General features: G+C 34.0%; 2 protein-coding genes and 1 non-coding gene across 7 annotated transcripts; 1 reads left to right on the top strand and 2 right to left on the bottom strand.

The window, feature by feature from the left end:
* Positions 1-1,483: 1,483 nt before the first annotated feature.
* On the bottom strand, positions 1,484-7,398 carry LOC7479278 (uncharacterized). Of its 4 annotated transcripts, none has more exons than XR_002979537.2 (8): positions 7,065-7,398; positions 6,506-6,614; positions 6,056-6,119; positions 4,913-5,270; positions 3,361-4,407; positions 2,972-3,121; positions 2,317-2,804; positions 1,484-1,951 (listed from the first exon to the last, which is right to left on the bottom strand). XR_002979537.2 is itself a non-coding variant. In XM_002297953.4 (7 exons), exons 1-7 carry the CDS (start codon positions 7,089-7,091, stop codon positions 2,367-2,369), a joined length of 2,193 nt encoding a protein of 730 aa, XP_002297989.4. In that variant the 5' UTR covers positions 7,092-7,398; the 3' UTR covers positions 1,484-2,366. The 4 variants fall into 4 exon arrangements, 1 of the variants encoding a protein (XP_002297989.4); XR_002979540.2 differs by having other exon boundaries at positions 4,913-5,240; XR_002979543.2 differs by having other exon boundaries at positions 4,913-5,225.
* Positions 7,399-12,289: 4,891 nt separating this feature from the next.
* Positions 12,290-15,733, top strand: LOC7479276 (putative glucose-6-phosphate 1-epimerase). Of its 2 annotated transcripts, XM_052456480.1 has the most exons (9): positions 12,290-12,445; positions 12,549-13,345; positions 13,483-13,557; positions 13,684-13,740; positions 13,827-13,993; positions 14,256-14,390; positions 14,829-14,931; positions 15,011-15,110; positions 15,271-15,733. In XM_052456480.1, the coding sequence occupies exons 2-9, from the start codon at positions 13,232-13,234 to the stop codon at positions 15,438-15,440; spliced, it is 921 nt and encodes a 306-aa protein (XP_052312440.1). In that variant the 5' UTR covers positions 12,290-12,445; positions 12,549-13,231; the 3' UTR covers positions 15,441-15,733. The 2 variants fall into 2 exon arrangements, with proteins under 2 accessions (XP_052312440.1, XP_002299496.1); XM_002299460.4 differs by having other exon boundaries at positions 12,295-13,345.
* Positions 15,734-17,563: 1,830 nt separating this feature from the next.
* On the bottom strand, positions 17,564-17,635 carry TRNAM-CAU (transfer RNA methionine (anticodon CAU)). The gene has a single exon. It is a non-coding gene; the product is annotated as a tRNA-Met (tRNA).
* Positions 17,636-20,801: the final 3,166 nt, after the last annotated feature.

The following is a 20,801-nucleotide window of genomic DNA, read 5'->3' as shown; positions in this document are numbered from 1 at the left end:
AAAATTAAATTACTAAAATGATAAAAAAAAAAATCAATAAAAATAAGAAGCAAATTTGATATTGAAATTAAATAAAACCAAATGATAACAGATGAAATTGAAGAATCAATAAAAAAAAACAAATAATAATCAAAAGAATGAGATTCAAATTGGTTACAAAAAACAAATTAGAGGACACCTTTATATTTTGGCAGAGAGAGAGAGAGAAGAGAGAGAAAAGGGAGGAGAAGAAAAAAAATACATTAGAGCCCAACCGTTGCACCACCATTCACACACACCAGACCATCGAGAAGACCACGCTGATATGCTTCCAACATTACTGTGGAAGACAATGTTTGACCATAAGATGAAGCGTGAAAAATGTGGCGCTAGCCATTTTTGTTTTTAAAATTATATCATATATTTATGAGAGCATAAAATTATTTCTTAGCCAAATTGATTATAATTAAAAAAAACAAATTGAAAAATACAAAAATTAAACCCTGAAAGAAAGTTAAATATTTTTTTTGTTTTTAAGAATAATTAAGTCATTTTATTTACCTAAAAAAATGTAAAAAAACCTTTTGCCCTCCATCAATTCAAAAATGATTAATGGGTCATGGGAAAAAAATCATTTTATCTCTAATAACAAGTTCATTGTTTTTTTTTTTTAATAGAAAAATAATCATTTTACTATTTCAATCCGCAATAACACGTGTCTTGATATATAGTGAAAAACTGAATACTTATAAGTTTATTTGTAATATTTCTATTAGCTGACCCGACTAATCATGTCAAAGTCGAATAGTATAAATATTACAAATGATTATAGATAAAAAAAAAAAACCTAATAAATAGATATCACAGGTTGGGTATAGGTTAGAGTTTTTAAAACCCGCTCAACCCGACCCAATCCATATAACTCAATGTAAATAACATTAGTTCTTAGCATCAATAATATTTTCCTACTCTCTTCATTTTTTTTTTCATCATCACACTCACAACCACCTCGCATTCTTTTAATATTTTTCCTTCTTTATTCCATAATTTCACATAAATTATATTGGTTTATTTTGAAGTTTAATATAGTAAAATTTCAATGCATTTTACAATCTTTTCTATTTGGTAACCAAAAGACAATGAGAACACAAATTTTTTTTAAAAAAATCCATATTAAACTTCTATTTTCTTAGCCAATCACAAATAAAAAAGCACTTTATAGTTTTTATCTACTAGCCTCTGTATCATATGGCATCATAACTATTTGATAAAATATTTGATTGTGATTTGTATTTTATTTTTTATGTGGAAATTATAATAGTTTTAATCGTTTCTAAAACATGCATTTTATGTCTTATCTAGTTCTACTAGTTGCAACCCAATATTTATTGTAGAATTATTGAAGAATAAGAGAATTAATATGCCCAACTTGTAAATATCTATAATATCCATAAAAAATTTAGTCCAACATAATATATCCAACCCGTTCAGGTCCAAAAAAAAATTGAATAAATCAAATTTATATTTTATAAAATATTAAAAGTTAAATTGGATATAATTATGGGTCAAAACCCGACCCCGATATCCAAAATCACATTTTTTTTATATTGCTCTTTTGTTAAATCTATAACTGGTTCGAGGTTCTGTTGATAAGTCTACGATTCTACCATGCCTTCTGTCATCAGCTCATATTATTTGCCTTCAAATTCAGCTCTACATCAGGGATCGCCAAAAAAGATTTCAAAAGTGATTTTTTAAATGACCTTGTGTAATGGCCAGGTGAACACAGGGAGGATCTTTCAACAAGGAGACTCGCAAATGCCAAGCTATTACTGAATTCCCACACTACACTTGGACCCGATGAGTGTTAGCCTCAGTTGAAGAGCTGTTTCTGTTATCATTTACGCAACCTTGTTATGCTTAACAACTACCTCAACAGCTGAAGCCATCACTCAACACCAACTGGAAACATCTGCAAGTGTTAACATCAATAAGAGGCACGGCACGCTAACACAATCATTTTCATCATCAACAAGAGTTATTCAAAGCTTTTGGATTGAATAAAGCTACTAGGGAGAGAGCATTATGCAGATATGTTAGTCATGTGTTCTTTAAAGAATAAGCTATGTTATTCTGAGTTCTTCGAAGAATAAATCAGTAAAGAAATCTGTTTTTTTTTGTTTTTTTGGTTCAATAATTAGTAAATGCCTCGATTGAACAGCAAAACTTGCATCAACTCCCTACTTTGATCTCAAAATTTGCAGAGTTTATTAAACTTGTGCCATGCAATGATTAGGGTCCAGAACAATCAGTTGCAGAATCCACTGGGGTGTGTACCTGGACTGGAGAATTGAACCTGTCTTGAAGAATTATCGCTATTAAAGGCACTAATAGCACTCAATTCGAGCAATACCATTGTCTGATATGATCAACTTGGGCTTCCTAACTACTTGCTCCAAGCACTGGATGACGTCTCCAATCTGAAAATCATTACAGCCAAGGATCACAAGTCCACATTCATTTCCTTTCTCCACCAATTCCACATCATGCTTGTTAGTCTTTAGAGATGCACAAGGTCCTTCAAACACTTCTTCCCCACTCCTTAGAAGCCTCATGGTCGATGATTTGCTAAAATGGCCACCCATCACTCTGCAGCCAGCAATCTTTATATCACCTCCTGCAGACTTGCTCCTTCCTCTTAGCTCAAAGATGTTCAGCACTTCAGCCTCCCCAGCTACCTGGGTCTCGAGTGTCCCAGGGGCTTTGTCTACTATCAAATTGCCAACTTCATCCAAAAGGTGATAGATCACTTGGTGTTGCATAATCTACAGCCAACCAAAGAAACAGTGGAAAATAAATAAGCTATCCTAGTTTGCGGTATATGCCATCATATTGTTCTGTAAAATATCAACCACCCATACCCAAGGATTACTCTCATATTCTCGGGCTGGTTAAAAATAACATAAATGATTAAGGATAGCAACCGAAGTACCTTTGTACCAGCTTGGATTGCAGCCTGGCTAATAGAACTAGGTGGACTCTTCACATTGAACCCAACTATATATGCACCACAGGCTTGTGCCAAGTCCACATCAGACTGAGAAATAGGCCCAACACCAACATGGACCACATTCACAAAAACCTGGCAGTGCAAATAATGGACATATTAGTTAGCAACGTGTGAGAAGACCATAAGCAATAAGCATAGCATTTTCAGGATACATTTTAGAAAGAACCAGTCAATCACGTTAAGGAAACTACTTCCTTTAAAGCTGCAACAACTATCACTAAACCGTAGCAAGAAGTTGCAAATCAGAAAGAGAATCATAAAAACAATATTATGCATTATGTCAGGCATATGGCTAAACTATTTTGGTCTACCTGAGGGCTGTTTAAAGTCCTCAAGGCATCTGTGACAGCTTGGACAGTTCCTTGCACATCTGCTTTTACTATTAATGGCATTTCAGTCCTCTCAGGCACAACAGAGTCATCTTCTGATGGTTCGTTAGTTTCTGTCCTTTGCTCCATGATCTGCCTAAGCCTGTCTTTTTCATATTTCCTTCTCCTCCCTGCACTTAGCATTCTAGCTCGCTCCTCAGTTTCCACAACAGTAACATCATCACCAGCCATAGGAAGCCCCTTCAGCCCTTCAATAACAACTGGCATTGCTGGTCTTGCCCGCTCAGTCAGCTTCCCTGACATATCCCTAATAGCCCTTATTCTTCCCCACTCTGAGCCAACAACCACGTGCTGCCCACAAACTAAAGTCCCCGCCTTCACTATAGCAGTAGCCAAAGGACCCCGTCCTTTGTCAAGTTTTGCCTCTACTACATAAGCTTGAGCATGACCATCAACACGTGCTTTTAATTCCATCATCTCCGCCTGAAGAAGTATAGCCTCCTCCAGGTTATCCAATCCAGTTTTTGTAACAGCTGAAACTTCAACTACCTGAATATCTCCACCCATTTCCTCAAGCAAAAATCCTTCAGACGCAAGCTGGAGTTTGACTCTCTCAGGGTTTGCACTCGGTTTATCACATTTATTAATTGCAACTACAACTGGTACATTAGCTGATTTTGCATGAGATATGGCTTCAAGAGTTTGAGGCATCACCCCATCATCAGCTGCAACAACGAGCACAACTAGATCGGTGACTGCTGCACCTCTTGCTCGCATTGCACTAAAAGCAGCATGACCAGGAGTGTCAAGGAATGTGATTGATGCCCCTGAAGGCATGCGCACAACAAAAGCACCCAGATGCTGAGTTATGCCTCCAGCTTCCTTTGCTGCCACTGATGTTTGACGTAGAGCATCCAAAAGAGAAGTTTTACCATGGTCAACATGACCCATGACTGTTACAACCACTGGTCGGGGAAGAATTTCTGAACCTTCATTGGAGTGTTGCCTCCTGACATTGGCCCCAACTTCCTGCAAAAGTGAAATGACAAACAGTCAGTGAGTGAAACTCAATTTTCCAAAGCACCCACCTCAAAAATCAACCAAACATGGTTGACTTAGAAATGGAGGGGGGGAAGGAAGGTGGGAAGCCAAAAGAGCAGTTTAAATGCTAAAAAAGAAACAAAGTAATAAAGGGGGAAAAAGAAAAATCAAAGCATAATTTAGTATATATCACGAGCAAGGCAGATTTCAAATACATGTTGCCAATACTGTAATGCCAGGTGATGCCAGAAACTAAAGCTAACGAATAAAAACAGCATACAAGTTAGTTGAAATCCTTTGGTACTACACTGCCATGTACATATGCAGGCATGCACACATATAACTGCTTTTGGGTGAAAATGAGAAGTGAAAGTTCCTGTCAGTTGAAATGAGTCTTGATAGCAATTGGACATGAAAAACTCCATACAACTCTTGATGTTAATTAAACACGAAATGATCCATACAATTATCGGGACTTGGGGAAGGGAAATACCATTACAACCAGCTCCGCAACATCGATCTTGAGTGGGTCAAATTCTGAGACAACCTTTTCCCCAAGATTAACAAGAAATTCCTGCAGAGTTATAACTGACTGACCAGTGCGCTTGGCAAGCTCAACAGTGGTCATGCCTTCAAATATGTCAATTGTTTTATCTTGCAAGGACTTGGTAATTCTTTTCAGTTTAGGAGGCACATATGGAGCATCAACTGGAGGTTTTTTGATCCTTTTAGCAAACTTCCCTTTCTTTTGCGTCTTCAAATCAACTCCTTGGTTATCATTTTTTCTTCTGGCCCACAGTTCTCGACTAGCGTGAAAGCACCTAAGTGAGATATAGAGCCATGACACAATCCTACCATTCAGTAAATTTAAGCAGAACATTCAGGTATTCCAGAGCAATAAACTTCACAGATTGTCTTCCAATTGCAATAAAAACCCCAATCGCTCTCTCACACGCTCTCTCACACGCGCTCTCCCTTAGCATACTCGACAAAAAAGATGGAAAATGAAGCAAGAGAAAAGCATACAATCAATGGAAAAGATCAAGTTTTTTCTTCCACGAAGCAGGATAGAACTTAGGTGTGAAGTTATTTATTTCATGCAACTATAAACTCCTTTCTTCCCTTGTTTTCTCAGAACTTAAAAGCTTTTATGAAGGAGCATTTGAACATGGGACATCCTATTTAGAACATAAGTGCTGGCTAAGGTTAAGCTACACCTTGACCACAAATTTCTCCTTTTCTTTTTTTCTTTGGATAATTTTAGCCCCAGGTCAGATTAAGGCAGGGTTCAACTTAGGCTGTGGATCGTGATGCCATAAGGTTTTATCACCTGACTACATAAAATAGCCATAGAAGCGCACCAAACTTAACCTCAAATCACACTTCAATGCTAAATAGGGGAAGCATGCCCTTGAACTGTTAAATAGGTAAGCCTACCCTTAACCTGGTCAAGCCCAACCGTAAATAAAAGAAAAGTGAAAAAGAAATGGTTGTTACAATCAACATATGTATTTCTACCACATGATATCTGTTGTGAAGTGCAATTTTCTAGTGATGAGGTAACAGAAAAGCAGCAATGTAGACAGTAATTAAAAACAGCAATCCTCGAAGCAAGAAAGAAAGATATGAATAAAACCTGATAGATGATTCTTTTGTAGCGTGATGACCAGACCCTTGTAGAAATGAGCTGAAAGAAGACTCTGCAGCACAAGATTGGATAAGTAAATGATGATATTAAAATCAATCTTTCAGGGAATGTAAAATTATCTCATTCCATTTTTTTCCAATTCCCTGCACAACTAGCAAAAGCAGTAGGAACAGAGTACTGAACAGGCTTGGTGAAAGGGATGGAATATTGATGGTTTGAAATGCAGATATTTGGAAGCTGCTTTCTTAACTGAACTAAGGGGTGAAAAGGTATTGCAGCTCGAGGAAAAGAAGAAAGGATGAAATAAGAATTCTATAAGCTGAAGGAATGCTAAGTAAACTACAAAAAGCACCCTGTGAAGATGGCTCAGTTGAATAAAACTTAACAGAAAATATCTAATGTAAGCTGATGAAAAGCATGAATGCAGTTTTGAATTACCAGGTATATATCTGACTGAAGCACCATCAAGACTAGTTCTTGAAGTTAACCCCACAGCATGCCCTAGCGATGGTGAAGTCAAAACTCTTGTGAGACCAACATCAATACCCTGCAAAAAGAAGTCAGGTAAAACATCCTACACATAAGCAATTCAATATGGTTTTCATGTAACTAAAGTCACTCCTTCGAAATATGTGTAAAAGTTCTCAGTTTTATGTTGGCAAAGGGAAACAAAGAAAGGGGAATTTCTAGGCAGAAGATGCAAATGAGGAGACCAGAATAACCCAAATTAAACAATGCCGGTTAAAAGCGGGTATAAGATTACAACATTGGAAGACAATTAAGCTAACCAAGCAAAAACGAGGCAAGCCATAGATCAAACCTTAAGATGATATACATGGCGTGATCATTTTCAACTCGAGACAAGAGGTATTCCTCTATACCTTTGTAAAGGCTGTTGACTATCACAATCCTCAACATTCAAATTTAACTTGAAACAAATCCTTGAGGAAAAAATACAGCAAGGAATAGAACAATAAGGTAAAGCATATCCTCTTACCCTTTTGCCAGCCGCTCTGCAAGCCATTCATAAGCCTCTAAATCTCTACAAAGACCAACAGATAAACGAAATGGAGGTATATTTAATACCAAAATTTAGAGTAATGGAACACAATTTTAGCCCGTCTTCGATGGAAAAGATCTAATCTTTCATCACTGAATACCACAAGTCACATAAATTGACAACACAATAAAGATAGAGTAGCGAGAATTTAACTGAGCTATTTATGGGGTTAAAAAGGGAGGTTTTGAGCTTAAAGTTTATCTTCGTAGCTGCAAACTTTGGTTTCGACTTCCGAGGTTTGCAAAGGTTGTGGAGAACAGATCGTGGGAGAGATGTTGCAAGGGTTTTTCACTTGTTTTCTTGTAATTACTTTTCTGCCCTTATGTTTTTAATAAGATGAAAATGTAAATTCTTCTATATGTTTAGTGTAGTTTACACCATTTTTTTTTAACCATCTCAATTGAATTCAATTAAATAATTTTAATATAATTTATGTTTTAGAATATTCTTTAAATATTAAAAAGTAAATTTCAAATGAATTTTAATTATTAAAAATACTATAAAAATAAATTGTAAATTAACCTTTTTATTTACAATTTTAAATATAAGAAATTTAATGTTGAAACTAACTTCCTAAAAATACATATTTAGCCTTTTTTAAAAAATATATTTGAAAAAATAAGATAAATTTAATAAAATTAATATAAGAAACAAAAAGAATTCAATTCAATTTCTTTTAAACATGTGATTTCAATTTATTTATCAATTGAATTCAAATCAAATACTATAATTTAATTCAGTTACAAAATAGAATTGCTTCCAGATAACTTGTTAGTGTTTTAGTATAATAAATTTATCTTTATTATATTTTAAAATAAATTATATATTTTTAAAAGAGAAAATAGAAAAAAACACTAAATAGAGGATACGCTACACTGTAAGCCGGTCTAAATTTTTTCCAGCATGAAATAGATGCTAAGGCGACACAAACATTCCTAAAAAATAAATATGAGACTTCGATGGTTGACTCAATTGGATTTAATAAACTCGGCTAATTTAAATAATAATAAAAAATACAACGACAATAAATAAAACAAGAAAAAAATTGATAGCATAAAAAAAACTATGAAGCTTATCGAAAGCAAATTGAATAACATCATTAAACTCAATCATCAAACAACCCAATGTTGAAAGGCAAACAAAAAAAAAACAGTGAAAAAAATATGAGTCAACCTAGGGTAACTCGCTAACCCTGCAACCTTGGGCATATGATTAGGATAACCTCGTTGAAAAAAAAGTGAAAAAAAAATATGAAGACAAGAATTAAAAAAAAAACATAATCTAAAAAAACACTAAAGTTAATCCATGTTACCCTAAAAACTAATGCTGCAAAAATTTAAATTAACAATTTTTAGGGTTGAAATCGAAAAAAAAAAGCAATGAAAATACTCAAATCAAAAGAAATAAAAATAAAAAGAATAGGTGTTAAATTTGATATAAAAATAATTTAAAATAAAATATTAAGGAATGAAATTAAAAACAAGATTCAAATAAGAAAAGAAATGAAAAACAATTAAAAATTATAGCTTGCAGGTAAATTATGTTAAATTTATTTTTGTTAATCTTGTGCATTTGATGGGTCTGACTTGAGGAAATGCAGTGGCAATGAATGTGATCAGAGACAGAGTTAGTTAAATTTGTGTTGTTTAGGAGTTATCAGCAGTTGAGATGGAATTGGCTGCAGCAAGGCAAGCGGATTTTGTTTCAAAGAAATTGGTCGAGAAGGGTGATGAGCATTCTAAGAAAAGGATTTTAGCTGTTAATGGTATTATTACAATGATTGGTCGAAAGAAGAATAGGGTTGCTATTAGGAAAAGAAAAGGACCTTATAGGTTATTATAGAAGGTTTATTCATGTGAACAATTGAATCACAAATGGTTGGAATGTTGAAAATAGAAACAAGAAATAAAGCATGGCAGCCTATAAACAGCCTATAATTTTCTGTACAGATGCCCTGGGAGCAACCCTTTTCTCAACCCACTTGGATAAACCTGGTGCTTATATCGGGTGTATGAAATCTGGTGAAGTTTTTCTGAGCCGTGAGTTTGATAAAAAAAAAATATCCAACAATAACTTATTTATTGGCCGAGAGAATAATGTTTCATAAATGTATATTACCTGGAACCCTGATATTATATGCATTTGACAGGACCCACAAATTGTATGATCCAGACTGGTGGGAATTCGGTGATGTGAAATTGTAAGTAATACAACGTTGGTTTTGCCTTATTCCTCGTGATTGATTATATTTATGCTCTTTATAGTCTGCTTATTTGCATGTCAAGGTAAGCTTGCCTTCTGATGGTTTGTTCTGGTCTTGGTAGAAAAATACCTCCTCTGTTATGGCTTTCATAAATCCCATAGTGGTTCTTCATCAGTGTCTGCTGTACTTTCTGAACTTTGTCCCGCCAGATATATTTAAATGATTAGTTCTTCAAAGTCAGGATAATAAATATGCTGCAGATAAAGCATGCACTGCCATTTCTTTATGGTGAGATCTACGCCATTTCACGTGCTTTGGCTCACTTTATTCCAGTTAACAGGTGGTTTATTTCTCACTTCTTAGCTAATGCTCTTGATAAAAGACCGTGTATGGCTTCAATGAGTCAACCACTTATTTTGTTTTTACAGGTCCATTTTCCGTAAATATGCCCATGATGATGTCAGTACTGGATCATGGTTCATTGGGCTTCAAGTAAAGCATGTTGATGAATCAAAATTTTGCTGCTCCTCATGGTCCACAGGTTTCTCTCTCCGTGTGATTGTCTCTGTTTGTGTGTGTACAAACGAATTTATTTGATGGAGGAGCAAGAAAAGGGCCATATTAACTATAAATGCCAGGGGAAACTTTGAAAATTTAGTTACATAAAGGGAATTGTTGAGCGTATTGACTTATTTTTTATTAATTCTCTTTCATATTTCAAATTCAGGGTCAATATGTGCAGCTGTGTGATTGGATCTGCCTTGTTAGCATTCTACCTGAATCTAATATATAACAAAGAAGGCCGCGTTCAACATGTATCAAGGAAGGTTTCCCTTTTCTCTTTTCATGCACCCTCTTCCAGTCTTTCTGGTTCCCAATGACAGACGCAAGAACTTTCATGCAATGCATCTGGTGAGAGTTGATCCTGATAGCATCAAAATTGTGAAATTGTTGATAGAAGAGGTATTGACAATAACATCTGCGTATAAAAAGCTAGTTTAGGGTTGTTCAAACCTTTGGACGTGAGCCATATATAGAATTCATGAAGATTTTGTATGCTGCAGGGTATGTTTTTTCGGAGATGTCTTGTAATAGCCATGTAATCCAAGTCCATTTTTTATTTTTTTTTATCAAGTTGACAGTTATCCTCCAGCCTATTAAAGAGACTCTTTTGGATTTTTTTACTGAGAAGCAGATTCGTTTCGTATTTAGGAAATTAGAACTGTGCTTATTTTTTTCCGTCGTCACCTGTATTAACTGGTTTATCATCCATAGTAAGAATGTTCATGAGCTGGCTTCTGAAAACGTTTTATGTTAAAATTAGAGGAAAGGCTTTTCCTTGTTCCATAATCACTGCTACATGAGTTGTAGCTGGGAAAAACACAATTGGGACAGCAAGAAAGATGGTCTCAATTGAAAATGGAAATTGATTTGGTGAGCCTAAAGACACTTTGAAATGGAGTTGGAATCAAATTTGTTGATCTGTCGCTGCAGTATAAATGGGTTTTATATCTAATTATATGCTTTGTTGAAGGGATTTCTATCACAGTTCAGAACCGTAATTCCCAAGTGCATTTTCACTAGGTGGAACACGCAACATTTTGGGATTTTTTTTTGTGTAAAATTAGCACAATTATTTTTAAATTTTGATAGAATAATACATTTTAAAAAACAATTTGTCCAGCTAATTATATTATCTGGTCGACTAGTTCATATAAAAATATAATTGATATTATGGTTTAATTACAATATTAAGTAAAATTTTATTACACTTCTCAACTATAATATTAATTTAAATATGATAGTTGTAAAACACGATATCATTTAAATGGAGTGGTTTTCGACAACAGCATGTAGCATGTAAACGTGTGCTATTTCACAATTCACCATTTATTTTAATTACATTATGTTAATTGCCGAATTTGGCCAACATTTTGCCTTTCAAGGTCTTGTATTGAGTGTGGAATCTTTCTACCCGGAGGTTTGTTTGACTTTAGAGTGGTGGCACGATTTGCTTCCATGTCCAAGGTTTGATTCACACATTGCCTTTTAAAGGGTTCTGGGATATTTCCTCATGGTCAGAGATTTAATAACTGGTCTGGTTCTGAGGTACACCAACCAAAGAAGAAAAACTAGAGAGATCCCGCACGAAGCAAATCTTGAAAGTGAAACGAAGGCTAACAAAGAGAGATGCATTGTATTTCTTATGTATGACATGAAAAAGACAACACAACCATTACCATGTCCGAGACATTTCCAACAGCACTTCCAGGAAAGAAAAACGCGGAGAACTGGCTAGACTTTGTCCACCTTTGAAATTCAGTAGCAGCTGCAACCTTCTTTGAGGGTCTCATCTTCCTTCCGTGGGTCCCTGTTTGAGCGTGTAACATGGTATATCTACCTTCTCCAACCTCAAGATCCATGTCTGTTAACTTGTACTCTTAGGCATCGGATTGATTTCCCTTTAAAAGGGTTACATTTGTTTAAAAAGATAGTGCATTTTGTTCTAAAACTCAAAAACCTTGGCTGGGCCTTCTTTATATATATAAACAAAAAATAATAATTATAATTTTGTGCTTGTAATAAATACAGTGGTCATTGTGGATAAGCTTGCAAGGAAAAATTGTGGAGCTAATCAACTTGTTCTTAGGCATTGCTGTGGGCTGTTGCTGTAATGACATTATATTAAATGTTTGTTGTTATGAGTTGATTTGAACAGGGAAAATGGCAGAGGCATTGACAGCCACAGATCGTAAAGGACAATTCTCAATGATAATTTTATTCTATGGCCAGCTTTAACGAGTGGAGTTGCTTGGCTTCTTCTCTAATAGAGTTTTATTTTGTCATATTAATTTATTGCATTATTTTTACTCCGTTGCGGTTGAAAATGAAAATTTAAAAACAGAATATTATTTAAGGGAAGAAGAGAAGAATCCTAGAAGTCTAGTCCAGGAGGCCAAAAGTTTGAATATTCCACAAAATCTTTCGAATGGTTAGTTATTCGTTAATTCAGGTATATATACATGTTCATGGTCTGTTGTTTCAACTCGAGTCCACATCAAAAGTTTCGAATCCCAACAGAACTAACACATCATCTCCACGCTAGAAACACATGGTTGCTAAGTCCTCCTTTACACACTCTTTTAGACTTTTTCTTTTTTATATCATCTTGATTCCTTCTGTATTTTATTATCTGACGAGGATTCTTTTGTCTACAGCCCTTCAAGGTTTCTTTAATACAAAGACGAGGTCATACCAAACCAGTCCCTTTTCTTTTGTGTGTGTGTGTGTGTTTCCTTCAAGAAGTTGTGATCCATTCTTGAGTCTTGACCCTTTACAAGCTGTTCGGCATTAAATACTGAACTGTTGTTCCATAGTACCATTAAATGTTTTTTCCTTTGAAACTGGCCAATAGAAAAAAAAAACGTTTCAGTTCAAACTTTGGACTTTTGCTGGTTGTTGGAAGGTTATCATTTTTTGAACCTTTTTCGGTTGAAAAATTAGACAGTTTGGTCATCTGGGGCGGCGTTCTGTTTTTTTGGAATTCAACTTTGTCTTATTGTTGTCTTTTTGAAAAGAGTTTGATGCAATTTTGAGTTATTGGTCTATATCTAATTTATTTTTTGATCAGTTGAGAGGATTTCATGTTGTCCACAATTCTAATGGTGGAAAGTGGAAACTAGTTAGGGTTTGTTGTGATTTTGCTTTCCATTCACGGGAGATAAGGTTTTTTCACAAGAAGCCTGTTCAGATCTTCAACTACTTCAGTAACTGCTGAGCTTCTTTATCAAGTACTTAATCACTATTGGTTTGGGTATTTGACCAGAGAGAAAGAGAGATTGAGAGACAATATTGTGTTGTTGTTTCTTCAATTTTGCATCCTTAATTTTGTTTTTACATTATGAATCGTTCTGGGACAGCCGACCTGAGAGCAGCAACAGCTTTCGAAGTTACAAAGGATAGAAATGGAGTCGATCAGGTTGTGCTTCGAAACCGGCGAGGGGCTTCAGCTCGGGTCAGTCCAACTGCCTCATGCTCTTGTTTATTGGTTAATTTAATTTGTCTAAGCTGAGAAATGACTGCAATGATACAGTCAGATGGAAACTATCTTTCTTGAGTGGATCTTGATTTATTGTGTGAATATGTATTCAGGTTAGCTTGTATGGAGGACAAGTTCTCTCATGGAGGACTGACCAGGGTGAAGAGTTGTTATTCACTAGCAGTAAGGTAAAATCGTAGGGTTTTATTTGGCTGCTAAGGTTATAGTAATGTTTAATCTGTGTCCTTAATTTCTCCGTTACTGGTGGTTTTTCTTTGATCGCGTGATAATTGTTTTATTTTTGTTTACTGCAGGCAATTTTCAAGCCACCAAATCCAGTGAGAGGAGGAATCCCCATTTGCTTTCCTCAGGTATTTTGAGGTTATGTCATGTCAATCAATGACATGCCATTCTTGGAGATCTCTGACTAATAAGTTGCTTCGATTTGTGTGTTAAGTTTGGAAACTGCGGATCGCTGGAGCAGCATGGGTTTGCAAGGAAGAAAATTTGGGTGATTGACCAAAATCCACCACCATTTTTACAACACAATGATTCCAACGACAAAGTCTATACTGATCTACTACTTAAGCCATCTGAAGAGGATCTAAAGATCTGGCCACATAGGTATGCCCTTTAACAACTGCATATCCTATTGATAATCCCAGATCAGATCATAAGATGGCAAAGCCATCCTTGGATAATATTCAACTGGACTGCTGAAGTTTGTTTTTTTGTTTTTTAATTTGGTATATCCCTTCAGTTCATTTACATGTTATTAATTAATCAACAGAAGGGTCAAATACCTGCACCAGATATCTGCATAATTTGACATCAATCTTGTCATTGCACAAGGTTAATTGACTTTTCTGTGGCCTACTCTTTTCAGTTTCGAGTTTCGGCTAAGGGTGTGTTTGACGGTAGAAGGGAATCTAACCATGATATCGCGCATCAGGAATATCAATTGCAAGCCATTTAGTTTCTCAATTGCTTTCCATACATATTTCTCCATCTCAGATATCAGGTACATGAAAACTTCAGTGGTTGGTTTTTTCGTATGTGGTTGTCGTGGAATTAGACATGTTCTGCATATTGAAATGCCTTGTGAAAACTGTTTAAGACTCAAGAAATACAAACTTCTATTCTTCAAAGAAAGGCTCCTGTCCTTCTAAACTCTTTTATCCCCAAGTTCTATGTACCTAGTAGTTCGTTTACTTCACTAAACCACCTCAGAATGCTTCCCTTTTCCCGTTCTCCTCAAAATTCAATTTTACAGACAAGAACTTTCTGAGCTTCTAGGAATTTATCATTGTGGCTTGTACTCGCTAGGTTCATTATGTATACTTATCAGCTTTAACCTGAGTAGTGCCATAGTTCAATGTTTATCAGCTTCATTGGAGTCAAACAAGTGTATGTGTTTTCAATTGCCTTTTCATGCTAAATGACAATATTGAGTTAACAGTGAAGTAAGAGTAGAGGGGTTGGAAACTCTTGACTATCTTGACAACCTTTTCCAAAGAGAACGCTTCACAGAACAAGGAGATGCCTTGACATTTGAATCTGAGGTAATACATCTTCTACACAGCCATCTGAGTTCCTCACAACTTCTTGGCTGAGCTGAGAAAAGTATTTCCTGATTTGCAGGTGGACCGGGTTTACCTTAGTTCTTCAGATGTGATTGCTGTTTTTGATCATGAGCAAAAGAGGACATTCACCATACGAAAGGAAGGACTTCCAGATGTTGGTAAGTTTATTTTCCAACCTTCAGATCAACAATAATAGTGTGTTCATGGCAATTTCTCATTTTCTTTCTCACGATTAGTAATGATTCTATGACACTACACGTTTCGTTCTGTATTGAGGGATTGAGCCACTTTTGATCACTTGCCTCTGCTTATGAATAGTGGTTTGGAATCCATGGGAGAAGAAATCCAAGTCCATGGTAGATTTTGGAGATGAAGAGTACAAACAGATGCTTTGTGTTGATGGGGCAGCAATTGAGAAGCAAATTACATTGAAGCCAGGTGAGGAGTGGACAGGCAGGCTAGAGCTCTCTGTTGTGCATTCAGGATGATGAAGTTGCTACCCACTTGAAATTAAAATCGTTGATGAAAGGCATATTATACAAATAAGCCACTTAATATTTGCATGCTGGCCCGTACGATTATACAAATATTTATTTCATTCTGTAGTTCTTGTGCAGAAAATAAAACCCATAGTCACTAATTTCTGGTGTGGTGGCTGGTAGTCTGAGTGGAGATATTTGTTTTATTGTTTCTCCATTGTAGCAATTACCAAAAAATGAAGTGCATCAAACATATGTACCCCCAAGAATTGTATATACTTAATTACAAGATTGTTTGGTTACTTCCCTGGATTTTCTTTTTTTAGTGGTGTGTTTGTTAAATTAATTAATTAATTTCTTTGTGATTTTTCTCATTTGTGCATGATGTTTCACTAAGCAAAAATAAAGGATGGTTTATGTAATTAAGCTATATATTGGCATCCAAATAAGATACAGAATGAATCTAGACGTGGCCCCGACTATCCCATGTTTCCGCATTATTTTCTTTTATAAAAAACAATGTGTAGATAATGTAAGCACGTTAAAAAAATACTTTATGATTTGGATTATAGTTTTAACTAATGTTTTATTTAAGAAACAGAAGATATCTTTTTATGGCTATTTGGATTAAAGGTTAAAACATCATGCGACTATGGCGTTTGCAAGGTGAATTTAATGATATCTTCAATGCATGTAATTTGCTTCATTATTTAGTTTTTTGAGCGTGTTCTTAGAGAGAAGAATCATGTTATGGATCATTTAACAAAGTAAGGAGTTTTGATGGAAGTTGATTTTGTTGCATGATTATAGCATTTATCCAAAGTCTATTTTAGTATGAATTTGTTTTGAGATTATTTGTTGTGAGTATATTTTTTGAACAATTTGTAATTTTGTATTCTTCTTTTCATTTAAGCCATATTTTTATTGACTTAAACAATTGATTAATAAAACTCTAGTATTTCATATAAAAAAAAACTTATTAATTCTTCGTTGTGGGTCAAATTAAAAGTTGTCTTTTAATATATATAAAAAAATACCAAAGCATTTTCTAGCTTATAGAACTTCTTTTTATTGTGAACCAAAATATAGACATGTATTTAATCAAATAAATTAAGAATTATATACACAAATAAATATTAGAAAGAGATGTTGATTTAAATTAACAAAAACACTAAAATATATAGGCCAACCAACAACATTTTATCTCCTTCATCATTCTTCTACTAGTTTCTCCCCCTCCTCTCAAACATAGGAGCTAAAAAATAAACAAAATAAATTTTAAGATCAAAATTAAGATTTCAAAAACTTAAGGAACTAAATTGCAGGAGAAAGGAGAATATATGGATTGAAAAGCACTTTTTAATTTGAGATTGATCACGTGTTTTCACCGTATTTTATATTGTGGTCATCTCTCTTTTAATTTTATAATTTTATTGTGATTTAAAAATTTATCTTATAAAATTAGGTCACAGAGTGATTCAATTAAACAAAATAAATATGTATTCTTTCTTTAAATGGAACTCGTTGAAACTAAGATTGATTTTTTTTTTGTTATCGTAATGTAGTGATCAACTAACAACTTTCTCTCTTCTTCTTTATTTTTTAACAAGTTTCTCTCTTATCTCTCAAATATAGAGATTACAAAATAAACTTTAAGATAAAAAATAAATGGAATGAAAAGCTCTTTTTTCATGAATTTGAGATTGTTCACGTTTTTTCTCCATGTTTTACATTGTGGTCCTTTCTCTTTTAATTTTTTCTTTTTGTCATAATTTAAAACTTTATCTTATGAAATTAGCTCACAAAATGATTCAATTAAACAAAAATAAGTATGTATCCTTAAAAAGTTACCAAAATAATTGAGACAGTTTCACTATGAACAGTGACAACTATACAATTCTTTTAGTATAGTAGTTAATATTATCAAAAGTTTTTACATACATTTGACACTATCTAATATTGGTTAATTAATACATTTATTTAACGGGCACGGAAGCTTTAGCTTTAACGTTGAAATTAAGAAATGCTAAACTTCAGTGCTCGAAGTGAAACATTTTAAATTTACAGGGGTGAAAAAATAAATCCCCCTGTGTCAAGTCAAAGAAAATTAATGGCCAAAGAAGCTACTCTGTTATCAGAGCCAGGTTTCGATCCTGGGACCTGTGGGTTATGGGCCCACCACGCTTCCGCTGCGCCACTCTGATCCACTGTACACTTTGTTTTGCAGGTTGTATTTAAACAAAGCTAAATGTAATATTTCAGCTCCTGGGAAATGGTAATCTTAACGCAACAGCAACCAGTAGATTTTTCCTTGTGGGCTGTGGCCTAGACAGATACCCTTCACCTAATTAGGCTACGATGTGTACCGAAAGCCCAAAATAATTTAATAGATTGCATTTCATAATAATACACAATGGACATCAAGATAGAGCCGAAAAAAGGAGCTATTGTTAAGGATAATGTTCGGGTATTGTAACGGTTATAGTTGTTTTTGTTTTTTTAAAGTAGATTTTGTTTAAATATATATTTAAATAATATTTTTTTTCTTTTTAAAATTTTATTTTTTGAAAACATAAAAAAAAAATTAATTTGAAATAAAAAAAATTATTTTCTTAAAAAACATAAAAATAATACTTCAATCTAAGAAAACAGAGGGTGCTAATACTTGCTACATCAAGCCTACTTCAATATCCCCCGCCTATAACAGATGAGGCCAAGTTTTTACCAAATCAAAATTGAATTATTGCTTTTGCAATCGGTAGACCGTGTCATGATGCATGTGTTCTTCCCCCGATTGAACACACAGTACTAATAAAATCCTCCTTTCTTTCACTCATGTACAAGGGCATTGGTCCAGCCAATAAGGAGCCATGGAAAGATCCATTTGCAACTTTTTATTCGAACAACTTTAATAATTGGATGCTCTTCTGTTCTTCTTCTTGAATTCATAATAATCCCATTTGGAATCTTGGATGCTTCTCATCAAGAATGAACAGTGTTGCCCAAAGGGTTTTGAGACACTTGTCATGGCATGAGTAGCTTAAGCTTGTTTGACCTTGACAAGCAACCTGTGCACAATTTTGTAACGTTTGATCAAACCATGTTGACAACAAGGTAGGCCGATGATCTAAGAGATTTTGGGACAAGAGCCAGAAACCCTGAAGAGGTGGTTAAGAATTGGTTGAACAAAGATGGAGACATGCACTACTTAATGTAGTAGGTTGCTAGTGAAAATGAGAGGAACACGAAGTGAAAAGTGAAAACCTAACTGGGTTTTTTTATACTATTAAATTAGGTCACATCTTCAATGTGGAAAAGCTCATCGAAATCAAATTTTTTTCCCGCAATGGTTTGGTTTGGACAAGAATTGAAAATGAAGAGGGATTTCTTTAATTCTCCCTTTCACTTTATTTGGTTCATCAATTCCAAGGTTTATAATTTCATAGGAAATTAGTTGAGATATTGTAATCTAAGTTAGATTGCTTAATTCTTATTCTGCATCATCGTGACTTTTCCTGCAAAAAATCTATATACATATATATAAAGTGAATCTGTTGATATTCAAGTCAACATCTTCTTCTTCTTCTTCTTGTTTTTTTTTTTTTTTTTTTTTTTTTTTTGAGAAGGTGAGTTAAGATCTTCTTGATACCACTCTACTATACATTACTCAGAAAATCAAATATAGCCCGTGCTTAAGTGGTTATTGTTTGTAAAGACCACAAAAATTGTTATGTGAAGAGGAGGATAATTGTAATTTCGCAATAAATTTTTAGGGCATGGGTCCTTTGACAGAAGCATGCCAATATTTAGAGAATTTTTTTTTGCCCTAATGAAAATTTTGAATTCAAGACTTTTTTAAAAGAAGAGGGTCGAAGAAAGAAAAGGAAAGGATTTGAGCAAAGGATTCACATTTACTGAAGTAAATTCTTTTTAAGCAAAGCAGTCTATTGTCACTTGTCATCAGATGTCATGGAAAATTGCTTGCCATGATAAAAAGCAAGTCTCAAAATTACAAAACAATATTATATTCCTCATTTAAGGTAAATTAGTGATGCTAGGTAAAAGAAATTTGAAGATAAAGTAATAAGTTAAGAAGAAGAAATCAAAGAAAAAAAAAAGAATATGGAATAGAAAAGTCTACAACTTTATTAATCATCAATTTTCTAACATTTAGAAAAAATACGATATAAATATTAAAACTCTAACTAGAAACAAGTAAGGGCTTATAGCCCATTAAATAAAATACTCAACAATAATTAAATAAAGCTCGATAAATAAAGTTTAATTAATAAATTTCAACTAAAATTTTAAATAAATTAAAATAAAATATAAATTAAAGCTCAATGTCTCAATGGTTTTTGATATCCTCTATCATTTATGATCATACGAATACGTAAATAATATCTCGGGTCCGGTGTTCCCACCAACTCTCTTGGGGTTAGAAAAACTCGACCCCTTCGAGTGTAGTTCAAGACGGCTCCAATAATACTCTCAAAGATCTTGATCAAATTGATGTGATGTCTATATGATAATCCAAGTATAGTATGAATATGGTCGTCTAGCTTATTTACTGGGATTTATTGAAGTTTCTCATCCCTAGTAAAAACAACTTGTGCATCTAAAGTAACATTAATATGTTTCTTTGCCAAAGATAAGGATAATGGGGCAAAAGTTTCAAAATGATCATCAAGAAAAGATTGTTGTGTTTTATATATAACAAGATCCTTCATGTCAAAAGTGGAACTAATATTAAAGTTTAGTGATAATTTAATGACATAATTATTTAATTCAATCACTTGCAACACTTTGAATAGTCTAGCACTATTTATTTGCAATTTATAACTGGTTTTTTAAAGGACACCATTTAGATCTAATCTATATCACGAAATAATCTTCAACATTAAGTAAATCATGATACTTATGTAAATTAACTCAAAATTTATATTGTTCATTACTTGCTTGAATTTTTTTTCTATAATCTTAACATGCAAATTATAAACTCTACGTATAAAAGACTCAATTGAATCAGATATTTTAGAGTAAGGAGACATAGGAAGAAGATCTACAAGATTCTTAGGTTTGTAACTATGAAAACTATATGATTGAGGGTGTGGATTGGAATAAATACTATTTAAAACTTTAATATATATAGTTTGGATGTAAATTAGGATTATCTTCATCTTTTTTATCACGTATCAGGGGTAAGGAATCTGGGAGCTCAATATGTTGCTTTAAACCTATGATATGTTGGATGTCAAACATGAAGGGGTGAGGAGCATGTTGTTTTAAACCTTTGATGTGTTGGACATCAAACATGATTGATGGGGAATCAGGTGGTTTAAAAAGATTAATATCATGAGACTCTTTTAA

The sequence above is a fragment of the Populus trichocarpa genome, chromosome 1, assembly GCF_000002775.5.
Source record: "Populus trichocarpa isolate Nisqually-1 chromosome 1, P.trichocarpa_v4.1, whole genome shotgun sequence".
Taxonomy (NCBI): Eukaryota; Viridiplantae; Streptophyta; class Magnoliopsida; order Malpighiales; family Salicaceae; genus Populus; species Populus trichocarpa.
The sequence above is the reverse complement of the archived record's forward strand: the minus strand, read 5'-3'. Positions and strand labels throughout refer to the sequence as shown.

Coding starts and splice junctions, on each gene's coding strand:
- LOC7479278 (XM_002297953.4), bottom strand. CDS start 7,091: ATGGCTTGCAGAGCGGCTGGCAAAAGG. Junction 6,615..7,064: donor GCAGAGCGGCTGGCAAAAGG/GTAAGAGGATAT, acceptor TTCTTTTTGCAG/GGTATTGATGTTGGTCTCAC. Junction 5,271..6,055: donor ACAAAAGAATCATCTATCAG/GTTTTATTCATA, acceptor ACTGAATGGTAG/GATTGTGTCATGGCTCTATA.
- LOC7479276 (XM_052456480.1), top strand. CDS start 13,232: ATGAATCGTTCTGGGACAGCCGACCTGAGAGCAGCAACAGCTTTCGAA. Junction 13,558..13,683: donor TGTTATTCACTAGCAGTAAG/GTAAAATCGTAG, acceptor TGTTTACTGCAG/GCAATTTTCAAGCCACCAAA. Junction 14,932..15,010: donor CCTTGACATTTGAATCTGAG/GTAATACATCTT, acceptor CCTGATTTGCAG/GTGGACCGGGTTTACCTTAG.